General features: G+C 58.8%; 1 protein-coding gene across 1 annotated transcript in view; it reads left to right on the top strand.

The window, feature by feature from the left end:
• LAMC3 (laminin subunit gamma 3) overlaps positions 1–12,658 on the top strand; it is a 59,009-nt gene that overhangs the window by 33,915 nt on the left and 12,436 nt on the right. The window contains exons 12-20 of the mRNA XM_036261699.1: positions 570–788; positions 2,304–2,492; positions 5,826–6,071; positions 6,844–6,997; positions 7,654–7,796; positions 8,204–8,382; positions 10,061–10,202; positions 11,355–11,560; positions 11,926–12,002. Of these exons, the coding sequence (XP_036117592.1) occupies positions 570–788; positions 2,304–2,492; positions 5,826–6,071; positions 6,844–6,997; positions 7,654–7,796; positions 8,204–8,382; positions 10,061–10,202; positions 11,355–11,560; positions 11,926–12,002 (1,555 nt within the window). The remainder of the gene's footprint in view (positions 1–569; positions 789–2,303; positions 2,493–5,825; positions 6,072–6,843; positions 6,998–7,653; positions 7,797–8,203; positions 8,383–10,060; positions 10,203–11,354; positions 11,561–11,925; positions 12,003–12,658) is intronic.

The raw sequence follows: 12,658 nt of genomic DNA, 5'->3' as shown, positions 1-12,658 counted from the left end.
CCACAGGGCTGTGCCCATTCACGTTCCGATGACAGCGTCCTGTGCTCTGCCCGCCATGGGTTCCCCCAGTGCTCACCCTGTGGGTCTGGGCTGTTTCACCAGCCACACACCTGTCGCTGAGAGCTGTCTGGAGTTCTGAGTTGTTTTCTGCAGGAAGGCTGGTCTGATAGGAGCTCCTCTGGTGCTAGAAGCAGAACCTCCTGATTTATGTTCATATGCGTATGTGCGTGTGCCCCCATGGCCCGTTCTTCACTACCGTGATTTTTTAAATGTTTACCGATCGAGGGTCGTGAGTGCATCATCGCTGTTTAATCTGCACACATCTTCCATAGCCCCCGAGAGAGAGCGTCTCCCCAGAACATTTCCAGTTGTGTCTATTTCTTGTCCTGAAAATTGCCTAATTTTCCTTTGCTCTTTATTTGACAATTTTTAAAAACTGATCATTGACCCATGGTCTGTCTCTATAGACATGAGCCAGTAATCCTCAGCCTGTCACATATGTGAACAGAAAGGGTTGGGGCAGAAACGTGTGGATCTGTCTGTCTGTCTGTCTCTCTCCTCGCCCCCAGGCCAAGTGTTCCTGACTGAGGTCCGGCTCACGTCGGCCAGGCGGGGACTTTCCCCCACAGCCTCCTGGGTGGAGACTTGCTCATGTCCCAAGGGATATGCGGGCCAGTTCTGTGAGTCCTGTGCTCCGGGATACAAGAGGGAGACGCCCCTGGGGGGGCCCTACACCAGCTGCGTCCCCTGCACCTGTAATCAGCATGGCACCTGTGACCCTGACACAGGTGAGTCTCCCAGCACCCCATTGTCAGGCTACCTGGCTACACCCAGAACAGGGTCAGCCGTGTGCATGTCTGAGCGATCACTGAAAACAATGCCAGGGGAGTGGAGTCACGTGTTCCTCCACGTGCCAGGCACCTGGTTATCCCCTACGTCACTGAGTCCTGTAAAAATCCCGGTGCCAGGACCGTTGCCGGCCTTCTTCCCGGAGAGGGGCCTGACGCGCAGGGAGGCCACACGGCCAGTAGATGGCAGAGCTGCTCCTCCCACAGCTCGGCGCCTGCTGCTCATCCCCACTGCCTGGAGGAAACCTAGGAGGACCTCCCCGAGGTCCCTGGGCAGGAGGTACTGGGCGGGGCTGGCCACAGGTCACCGGAGGCTCAGTGCTCTCCTGGGGGAGCAGGTGGGGTGTCTGAGAAGGGAAGCGCTTGACCTCAGGCTCCAGCTGGAGCTGACAGAGGACAGTCGCCAAGAATCAGCAGACCGGCCGGGGAGGACAACTTGCCCTTCGTGTGCCCGTAGCAGGCATCACTAGTCGAGCCCAGATCGGGCTCATGACCCTTCCGTGCAATGCCCCAGGCAGCCCCTACTGAGGAAGCAGAGTCGGCTCATGAGATGGGACCAACCTGCCATCCCTCAGGGCCCTGGCCCTGCCACAACTTCCTGCCCAGCAAGTCCTCATCTGTCCAGTGCCAGGGCGGCCACTGCTACGCACCCTGCACAGAAGGAGGAGTAACGAGCGTGTGGGTGCTGGGCCAAGACAGGGGCTGGTTCTCCTTGGATGCCACCCTTGCTCTGTTGTTGCCCCTCCCACCCCATCCGGTCCCCTCGCTTTGCCCTGGTCACCTCAGCCCGGCTCTGCAGTGGCAGCCTTGGCAACCAGCTCCTCACCCAGTCCCTGGCAGGGGCCTCCACCCTCGGGGCCCCCCCGAGAGCGGACTAGGTGCTGGGGGGCTGGAGAAGCGGTTTGCAGAGCCCCCATCACTAGAAACCCGAGGGCAGGGAGCCTCTGAGAACCCACAGGCCCTGTAATTGGAGCCTCGTGTCGTGACCACTGTCCTGGGCCCGTGTCGCTGTCCCGCTGGCCCTGCCGTGAGGAGCCCATGGAGGAAGGGAAAGGGAGGCTGAGCGGAACCATTAGCTGGGCCGTTGGTTGGTTTGGTCAGAGGTTTGGGACAGAAATGAGGACGATGGCAGCGATGGTGGTCCCGTGTGCCAGGGACTGTGCGGGGCACTGTGGCCGCATTGGAAACCTTTGAGGTCACAGCCCAGTGGAGGCTGTCGTACCCATTTTGCAGGTGAGGACACTGAGGTGTGGGTGATAGATGGTCTGCCCAGGCTCACACAGTGGACACGAACCCAGGGTGGACTCTTCATCCCCGGACCATGCTGCCTCCACCCTGGAAGGGCTCCCTTCCGTGCTGCCAGGACACGTGTGACCCCTGCCACTTGGAGCCCGCGCTGTCTCCGAGGGTCCTGGGCTCAGGCAGTGGTGAACAGGTGTTTCTCCTGTCCCTCAGGGATCTGTCTGTGCGGCCACCACACGGAGGGCCCGTCCTGCGAGCGCTGCTTGCCAGGTTTCTACGGCAACCCCTTCGCAGGCCACGCTGACGACTGCCAGCCTTGTCCGTGCCCGGGACAGTCGTCCTGCGCCACCGTCCCCGAGAGCAGGGAAGTGGTGTGTACCCACTGCCCTCTGGGCCAGAGAGGTGAGTGGCTGGTGCCCGGGGTCCTGCCTCTGCCTGGGCTCCAGGAGGGGGTCCGGGGTTTGGAGTGGTAGAGGGCCAGCTTAGGGGTGGCCTCTGCGGACACTGAGTCCCATAGCCCCATAGCCAGGGCCCCGGCTGCTGTGGGTTCTTGGCATAACCTGGTCCATTGAGCATATCCAGGTGAGATTTTGAAAATCCCATGTCTGGGCCCTGGCCCCACAGAGCCCGGCTGCGCCTGGGGTGGAGCTCAGGACCCTGTTCCTAAGTTCCCTGGCTGATGCGTCCAACCTCCGGTTAAACGCGCAGCTTTTTAAACATGTCCGCAGATAACGTGAAGCAGACATTCCCGTCCCCAGCCCTCTCCGGTCCCTCATTCCCCCCAGGACGCAGGCCACCCTAGATGTCTGGTTTTCTTTTTAATCCTCACCCGGGGGTATTTTTCATTTATCTTTAAATAAAGTAGGAGGGAGGGAGAGAGACAGAGAGAGAGAGAGAAACATCGATGTGAGAGAGACACACTGACTGCCTCCCTCACGAGCCCGACCAGGGCCGGGGACAAACCACAACTGAGGTACGTGCCCTTGGCCAGAATCGCACCCGGGTCTCATTGGTCTGCAGGCCGACGCTCTAACCACTGAGCCAGACCGGCCAGGGGACATCTGATTTTTTTTTTTTTTTAATCCTCACCCAAGGACATTTTTTAATTTTTTGTTCAGATAGAGTGGGAGGGAGAGAGAGAGAGAGAGAAACATCGACGTGAAAGGGACACATCGAGTGGCTGCCACCCGCATGACCAACCAGGGCCAGGGACAAACTGCAACCGAGGTACATGCCCTTAGTGGGAACCGAACCCAGGTCTCTCTGGACCGCAGGCGACGCTCTAACCGCTGAGCCAAACCGGCCAGGGCGGACATCTGATTTTTTAAAACAGCTTTATTGAAACACTAGTCACATTCTCTACCATTCATCTATTTAAAGGGTGCAATTCAGTAGTTTTTTGGTATATTCTGTTATTAATTTTTTAAATTGTGGCAAAAGTGTAACATAAAATTTGCCATTTTAACCCTTTTCAAGGGGACAGTTCAGTGGCGTTAACTACTCTCACATTGTGTCACCACCTCCATCTCCAAACATCTTCCCCACCGAACTCTGCCCCCAAAACACTCCCTCCCCCAGCCTCGGCACTTGCGCTCTTTCTGTCTCCAGGAATTTGACTACTCCAGGCACTGATGTAAGTGGAACCAGACAGTATTTGTCCTTTGTGGCCGGCTTGTTGCACTTGGAATCGCGTTTCCAAGCTCCCAGCCGTCTGCGTCCAGGTTTGATACCTGTGGCCGCATCAGGGCAGCCCACTCTGTGGATCCTGTCAAACGTCAGCTTCGCTGGGGACCGCTCTGACAGCCAACAGCAGGACTGGGGGAGCCCCAGAGCAGGGATCCCAGAACTGGGGGAGCGAGGCCCCACCTCAGGACCCCACACCCGCCCTTTCCGTAACCACGGCCACCTTTTCTGCAGACACGCGGGAGCCCAGCCCACTCAGTGCGAGTGTGGACAGTTAGAGAGGTTCAGCTGGCCCAGGCCGAGATGTACTTGAGGGAGGGTTTCGGGGAGCAGGGCACTGCTGGGTGCAGAGGGGACCGCCCTGGGTGGACATTTGGTCTGGGGCCTTGTGCCAGCCTGTCTCCATCTCACCAGCGGCCTTTGGTCCTGGTGAGAGCCCAGCACGCAAAGAGCGCACCTGGACAACTCGAGTTGGGACTGTCCGGGTCAAGTTCTGACCTACACGTCTGCCCGCCATCCTGACCCCTCCGCAGCCCTTCCCGGGAAGTCGCCGCTGCCCCCGGCCCGGGGAGCGGTCCCCAGCCAGTTCCAAGCGAGCGGCCTCAGTCCGCACCACCAGCTTCCGCCTCCCTCTTGCCCGTCTCATTTCGTTTCTGGTTCAGAGCCCCAGAGCCGGGCACTGGCGTCCGTGCTGAGCTCCGGGCACGCTCCTCTCTCCCCACTTTGCTTTTCTTTCTTCGTGTTCCCCGTTTCCGTGTCCAAGGCTGCCCGCCATGAGTAATGTCAGTTTGATTGCAGCTGAGCCATGAGCCTTGAGGACACAGGGCGCCCTCAACCTTCTTTCACAGTGACAGTAGCTACTGTTCATTAAGTTATAAAGTGAGCGATACTCATTGTAACGCCTGGAACCACCCGTAAAAGTGTCAGGAGGACCATAACATGCCTGCGAGCAAGGAGATGACCTGCCGGGCATCCGGCCACCCCCAGGGGACGTGGTGACTGTGGAGGTCTGTGGGTCCCCCCAGTCGTCTGTTTCATGACGACATACACAAGATGGGTGTGTTTCCCAAGAAACAGGCTAACACTGCATGAAGCACATGGTACATGTGTGTTCTTTTATGTCCCGTCTGTGTCCAGAGTGGACCTCCCACGTCACGACCCGCCAAAGGCCTCCTGACGCACCACCTTTTCTGAGACTCCCAGTGACCCCGAGGGCTGGGAGATGAGGCGATTCAAACCAAGGGAGCAGGGCAGGCGTCTGCAATAAACAGTCCAGAGGGGGTTCAGGGAGCTGAGAGGCAGACAAGGTCAAGGGAGCAGGACCCGCAGATGAAAAAGCAGCCACAGCTGGGGTGGGGAAGAGGGAGAGGAGGAGGAGGAGGAGGAGAGAGGAAGATGATGCAGAGGTGGGGGTGATGACGATGAAGATGAAGAAGCTGCTGATGAAGATAATGATCCAGGTGATGACAATGGTGAAGGCGACGGATGATAATGACAAAGGTCATGAGCCAGGTGAAAATGATGACAGTGAAGTGATGGTCAAGATGATCGTGAAGATGATGATGATGAAGGTGACAGATGGTGATGACGCTGAGGAAGGTCACAATCATGGTGAAGTCCACGGATGATGAGAAGATAGTGATCAAGATGATGGATGATGATGGTGGTCAAGATGACCAGGGTGCTGATGATTGGAGATGGTGACATGGTGATGATGAAGGGTGATGACAGCCACTACTAGTGAGCGTTTCCCACATGCCAGGCACTGTGCTTTGCACAGGTTACCCCCCCAAACCCTCTCGGTAGTCCTGCCCACTTTGCAAATGAGGAACCTGAGTTCAGAGAGGCACAGGGACTTGCCCACGGCCGTGCAGCCAGCTGATGGCCGAGCTGGGCGCCGCCTCAGGTCGGCCTGACCCCAGAGCCCATGCTCTGCCCCAAGGGGAGACGAGGGGCGCTTGCTTCGGTTCACACACCCTCACCCCCGGAGGACCGGGCAGGCTGGCATTCCCCATGCTTGCTCCTCCACACACAGTCCTCGCCTTTTTCTAGGGCGGCGCTGTGAGATCTGTGATGATGGCTTCTTTGGGGACCCGCTGGGGCTCTCTGGGGACCCTCAGCCCTGTCGGCGGTGCCAGTGCAATGGGAACGTGGACCCCAACGCTGTGGGCAACTGTGACCCCCTGTCTGGCCACTGCCTGCGTTGCTTGTACAACACGACAGGGCCTCACTGTGAGTGGTGCCAAGAAGGCTTCTACGGGTGCGCCCTGGCCCCTCGGCCCGCGGACAAGTGCATGCGTGAGTACCACCCCTGACCCAGCCGGCCCCGCTGCGAGGCTGTGCAGCGTGGGCAGGTTCCTCGCCTTCTCTGTTTCTTGTTCAGAAAGTGTAAGGGTTTGCTCTTCTCCACGGTCTCCCTCCACCTCGGGACCTGCTCAGCCCTGATCCTGTGGTTTTTCTCCTGCCTTGATAATTCAGCGCTCCTCTCAGGCTCTGCAGTCCGTGAGACTTGTCCCAATGGCCTGCGGCACTTGTCCCATTTCTTCCAGCCGGGCTGTGCCTTCTGGCTGAGAGCCTCCTCTTCCACCCCTCCCTGCCGCCTGGGTTCATGCACAGCCCGGTGTCCCCTCTCGGAGGGCCGCGGTGGGCACCAGCCTCCGGAAGGTTCCAGAAGTGCTGCAAGGGGAGCTCAGCATTTGCCCCAAGCTTGCTCCTGAGCCCTTTGTCCACGCGGCACCTGTCAGTGCTCAGCTGGCCCCTTACTCTGTGGGCCCCAGGAGAGAGGCTGGAGAGTTCCCAAGCAGCGGGTGCTGGGATGGAGCCTCTGGCCTCGTGTCCAGCCCACGGGGCTCGGGGGGGCCGGGCGGGCCCGCGGGCTCTCCCCAAGGCTGTAGCACACAGGCTGAGATCTGAGCCTGGCCCTGGAGCCTTTCACCAGGAACAGCGGGAGTCTGGGCCCTGGGCCGACCGCGCTGTCTGTGGGCTGCCCACCTTCTCCGCCTCTCCCACCCCAGAGCTGGGACAGATGGTCTGCACGGTTGCCCACCTCCCTTTCCCGCTCCCACCCCAGCCTGCAGCTGCAACCCAGGGGGCTCGGTCAGTGAGCAGAGGCCCTGCGACCCCGTGAGCGGCCAGTGCCCCTGCCTGCCTCATGTAACCGGACGGGACTGTGGCCGCTGCAGCCCAGGCTTCTACGACCTCCAGCCCGGGAGGGGCTGCCGGAGGTGGGTGGGGCGAGGCTGCGGGTGCCCTTCCCCTAGGGTCTCACCTCCATGGAAGGGCACCAGGGAGCCTCCGGAGAGGGGCTGGCTTGGAATGTGCATCCCAGGCCCATTGCCAGGAACACAGTGTCCTACCCTGGAGGGGGACAAAGGGACAGTCCCTTGGGGGTCAGGCTCACGGCCCTGCCAGCCCAGGATGCAGGCCAAGAGCAGCCCTGAGGGATGTCCAGGTGGGCAGGGGGCCGGTTTGGTGTCTGATTCCCTTCTCAGTGACGCTGTCACTCAGTGACCTTTTTGGCCTCAGCAACACCTTAGACAGCACCTTTGGGGACCAGTGGACTCCAGGGAGATGCCCAGTGAAGCAAACAGATTTCTCGTTTGCGTGGCTTAGTGTGCTGATTGCATTGTGACTTTCCCATAGCAGGGTATAGTCTCCAAGATGTATATGTGCCCAAGGCCATTGGGGGGGGCAGGGGAGAGCATTTTGTGAGACTGCTACCCAGGGCACAGCTTGGGGGGAAGCTGTTTGACATGGGCCAACATGGAAACGGGGCCTGGTCAGCGGAGGACATGATCTAAAGGCCCCTCACCAGCTGTAGCGGGCAGCGGCGGCTGGGCTGGGAGTGGCCAGGGCTTACCCCAGGTCCCCCCCGCCACAGCTGTAAGTGCCACCCACTGGGCTCCCAGGAGAACCAGTGCCACCCCAAGACTGGGCAGTGCTCCTGCCGCCCGGGCATCGAGGGCCAGGCCTGCGACAGATGCCAGCTGGGTTTCTTCGGCTTCTCCATCAAAGGCTGCCGGGGTAAGGAACCAGGTCCTTCCTGGCCTATCGGGAGGGCGTGGCCTGAGGTTTCTGGGCAAAGGGGACCAATGGGGAGGATGGCCGTGCAGCAGGGGAGAGAGGTCAGACTGGAGCGAGTGAGCAGAGGGGCTGCGGGGCAGGAATCCAGCCCCAGACACCGTGCTCAATGCCTGTGTGGCAGCCCGTGCATCACCTCTCTGGGCCTGCTTCCTCGTGCGTGCAGTTCGATTGCATGGTAGCTGCTCAGATTCCAGGACTCTGAGACAAGTCAGCGTCTCAACCATCACCTCTGACCTCTGAATCCGTCTCCAGGGGGCCTGGAGCAGCCAGGTGTGAGGCTGCAGGGGACCGGGATTTCTGTGCGGTGGCTATCAGGGTACTCAGTGCTGTCTGCCCGGTCCCCCCAGCCTGCAGGTGCTCCCCACTGGGCTCCGCCTCACCCCAGTGCCACGAGAACAGCACGTGTGTGTGCAAGCCTGGCTTCGTGGGTTACAAGTGTGACCGCTGCCAGGTCAACTTCTTCCTCACGGCCGACCGTGCACAATGCCAGGAGTGCCCGTCCTGCTACACCCTGGTGAAGGAGGAGGTGAGCCCACCCGCCCAGGCGAGCACCAGCTCCAAGCTGGGCACTAGGAACTGCCCGCCACCCGGAGCGCCAGCTGCCTTCTCCCTGTGCCCACCCAGCCTCCTAGCCCGTGCCAACCTGGGTCAGCCCTCGCCTCTCCTTCCCCACTCTCCAGTGGACAGGAGCTCTTGATCCATCCCTCACCGACCACCCAGGCTCCCACCTTCTCAAGTTCCATGGGGATAGACCCCAGACAGCCCTTTGTGGGGAATGTCAGGAGGGCAATGCCCATTCCGGGGCACAAGCAGGATTTCGGGAGGTGCTGTGGTGCAGGGGTCAGAACATGAGCTGGGGTCCCCCTCCCCCAGCCCTCTAGTTGTCATGCACCCCAGCAGGTGACAGTCTTGCTTCAGTGTCTCCTACTCCAAATGGAGTTAATTCAGGCTTGCAGACCCTCACCTGAGACCAGTGAGCCCACGTTGGGATGACAGCACAGTAGAGAGACAAGATGACACGTGCCGTATATTGGGTCTACCCCAGCGGCACCCGGGCCAGCCCCATAGTGACATAGCAGCAGGAAAACATGAAGGTCCACACCAGGGGGTCAGTAAGACCACAAGAAGCCTTGTGCAGATCAGTTTCACAGTTATAAAACCCCACCCTGCACCCTGGCTGGTTTGGCTCAGCGGTAGAGCATCGGCCTGCGGTCCAGAGAGACCCGGGTTTGGTTCCCGCTAAGGGCACGTACCTCGGTTGCAGTTTGTCCCCGGCCCTGGTTGGGTCGTGCAGGTGGCAGCCACTCGATGTGTCCCTTTTACGTCGATGTTTCTCTCTCTCTCCCTCCCTCCCCACTCTATCTGAACAAAACATGGAAAAATGTCCTCAGGTGAGGATAAAAAAATTAAAAATAAATAAATAAACCCCACCTTGCCATCAAAGAAGGACCGGAAGGCTTTGTGGTTGTCAGAGCCTTTTGGACTTTGGAACTGAGGAGAGGGCTGGGGACCTGTCACCCCGGCCGGTTAGGGTGGTTACCAGGTGAACGGGAGCTGGTGTGTGGCCAGTGGTCGCTCCCGGCTGGCTCCCATGCTCTGAGTACAGCTCTGTCTGTATGATTAAGAGAACGGTGCTGGGCCCTGGTCAGTTTGGCTTAGCAGTTAGAGCATCGGCCTGTGGTCCAGGGAGACCCAGGTTCAGTTCCCACTAAGGGCACGTGCCTCAGTTGCTGTTTGTCCCCGGCCCAGTTGGGTCCTGGGGGAGGCAGCCACTCGATGTGTCCCTTTCACATCGATGTTTCTCTCTCTACCTCTCTCTCTTTCCTACTCTGTCTGAACAAAAAATGGAAAAATGTCCTCAGGTGAGGACAAAAAAAAAAAAACAAACGGTGCTGGGAGATGCAGCTTAGCATACTCAGCCAGCCGGTCCCTGGCACCCCTGCTGCGTGCCCAGTTCCGGGCAGAACAACAGGGCAGACAGGAAATCTCCTGGCCTTCCCTTCCCATCCCCCCCTTCAGCAGGACAGGTGTGGTGGGCTGAACGCCTGCAGGTGGGGACCGCGCTGAGCATGGGGTGGGCAGGGCTGCTGCTCAGAGGTCTCGTGTGTCCTCAGCTGTGAGGCCCAGAGACCCCCGGGAAGGACAGGCTGGGCAGGAGCCAGGGAGAGGTATCCAGGCCGTATCTCCCTCCCTGTCCTCTCCAGGCTGCCAAGCTGAAGGCCAGGCTGACCCTGATGGAGGGGTGGCTGCAGGGGTCCGACTGTGGAAGGCCCTGGGGACCAATGGACATTCTGCAAGGAGAGGCCCCTCGGGGTGACATCTACCAGGGCCACCACCTGCTTCAAGGTACAGCGGGAGACCAGGAGGCAAAGGGAGGGCTGGCTGGTCAGATGCCCCCTCTGGAGCCCTTTCGTCTGGTCTCAAGAGGCTTTGAGGGCCCCCAGCTCAGCCACAGGAGAACCCACTTACTGGGAGAGCTTGCCTGACCTCCCTGCCTGGGTAGGCTCCTCCCCATGGACCTCTCCTCCAAGGCCCCTTGTCCAGTTTTGTAACTTTATTACCATCAGTCTCTTACTATAGCATTGGTCCCCCACTCCTACCCCACCCAGACTGTAAACTCAGCGAGACTGTAAAGCTGGGTTCATTCATTGACGCACTTGTGCAGCGAGTAATTACTGAGGCGCTGTCCCAGGTGCTGAACAGGTATGGCCCCAGCATAGAAAATAAATGAGTCGATTAAAACAACCCTGTCTTGTTTGGTTCCGCAGTTAGAGCATCAGCCTGCAAACCAAAGGGTCATGGGTTTGATTCCCTGTCGAGAGCATGTACCCGGGTTGCAGGTCCGACCCCTGGTTGGGGTTAATGTTTTTCTCCCTCCCTCCCTCCCTCCCTTCCACTCTGTCTAAAAATTAATGGAAAAATATCCTCAGGTGAGGATCAACAACAACAAAAAATAAAATTAGAAAAGATTATTTCTAAAGCCAGGTGGAATTTGGCCCTAGACACTGAAATTTAGAGAGCATTGAAAGCAAATGAATTATTCTGTGAAACGCCATGTTCGTAAGTACCTATACTCCTTTAACAGCCATAGAGGTGAGCTGAGCCCCTGTCAGCAAGACTAATTATTGAAACAGGGAGCTGCGTGTTACGACGCCCACGCTGAGCCATGCTGCAAATTACATTGCTGACTCAAGGCAGTTTTTCGGCGGCCCAGATGTGGGACTTGCTCATGTGGCTTTAGAAGACCTGGGTTCCTGCCAGTCCCCCATCCACAGCAGACTTCCCGTGTGGGAGACCTGCATCTCTGGGCCTCAGCCTTTGCGTCTGCAAAATGGGGAGACTCTTCCCTGGGAACTGACTGTAGGTGCCCAGGCCTGGTGCTAGAGTTAAGCTGTGCCCAGGGAGAGTGGAGGGCACAGATGGGGTCCCCCCAGGACAGGGGCTTTCATGTGAAATCTCACTTGCTCTGTGACCCCCTGGACTTTGGGCTTTCTGCAGGGTTCCGGGAAGCCTTCCTGGTGCAGGTGACAGGCCTCAAGGGTGCTGTGAAGGCTGCGCAGGAGCAGCTGCAGAGGCTGAGCAGGAGGGCCCGCTGTGCCCAGGCCAGAGCCGAGAAGACCTGTGTCCAGCTGGCAGACCTGGAAGCAGCCTTGGGGTCCTCGGAAGAGGAGATCCTGCATGCGGCCACTGTCCTGGCATCTCTGGTACCTCCGGGAGTCCCCTGCCCACACGGAGCCTGGGCTCAGTGCCACTGACCTGCCGACCTTGGGCATAGCTCCTTCCCCTTTGGGAGGCTCGGTTTCCTCATCTGCCAGCATGGGAGACCCATAGAGCGTCCTCCGCTGGTTCGGTTAGATAACATGTGCAGAGGACAAGGCTTGGTCCCAGGAAGTGGAGGGTGTCCTCCCTGTCATTTCCACGTTCCAGGGTGCCGCGCCCCGGATGCTGACCTAGAGCATTTCTGAAGGAACTGGCACCGTTCGGTTCTGCCCGACAACTTAGTAGGTGGGACCCCTGCCCTTCAGGGATGGGCCATCAGTTCCGTCCTCTTTTCGTCTTTTCTCTAAAGGTGATTCCTCAGGAAGTTTCCGGTCAGCCCACCAACTGGAGCCACCTGGCCACAGAGGCCCGTGTCCTCGCCAGGAGGTGAGCCCCCAGGCCCTGGGAGCATAGTGAGGTCCTGCCCACGCCCTTATGCATGGAGCCCAGCCCTTCTTGTAGGGGTTTCCAGGGCCAGGATCAGCCCACAGATCTCCCCACCTTAGGAGCTGGAATCAGCGGAGGACAAGTGCTCCCTGGTTGGGGGGCAGTGTCACCGCCGTGGGAAGGATAGGTGTGTGAGGACACCATGGACACCTCAGAGGTGCCGGGAGTGGGGCTCAAAGGTACCTTGGTCGACGGAAGGCATTGAGAGCATCTACTGTCTTTTTTAAAATAACAGCTTTATTAAGATAAAATCTGCATATCCTAAAATTCACCTGTTTGAAGTGTATAAGTCAGTGGTTTGCAGTGTATTCAGAGTGGTGCAGCCATCCCCACAATCCATTTTAAAACATTCTCATCACCCCCAAACAAGCCTTGTACCCATTGGGATTACTCTCCCTTGCCCTTCAACCTCCCAGGCCCTGGCAACCACCAGCCTACTTTGTCTGTCTGGATCTCCGCATTCTGGACATTGCGTGTAGAGTCACTCGGGGTGTGGGCTTTTGCGTCTGGCTTCCTCCACGTAGCAGAATGGGTTCAGGGACCACCCATGCGTAGCATATACCAGCATTTCCTCCCTTCTCACAACCAATACCGCT

The sequence above is a fragment of the Molossus molossus genome, unplaced genomic scaffold, assembly GCF_014108415.1.
Source record: "Molossus molossus isolate mMolMol1 unplaced genomic scaffold, mMolMol1.p scaffold_m16_p_14, whole genome shotgun sequence".
NCBI lineage: Eukaryota > Metazoa > Chordata > Mammalia > Chiroptera > Molossidae > Molossus > Molossus molossus.
Note: the sequence above shows the minus strand (reverse complement) of the source record. Positions and strands in the feature narration are given on the sequence as shown.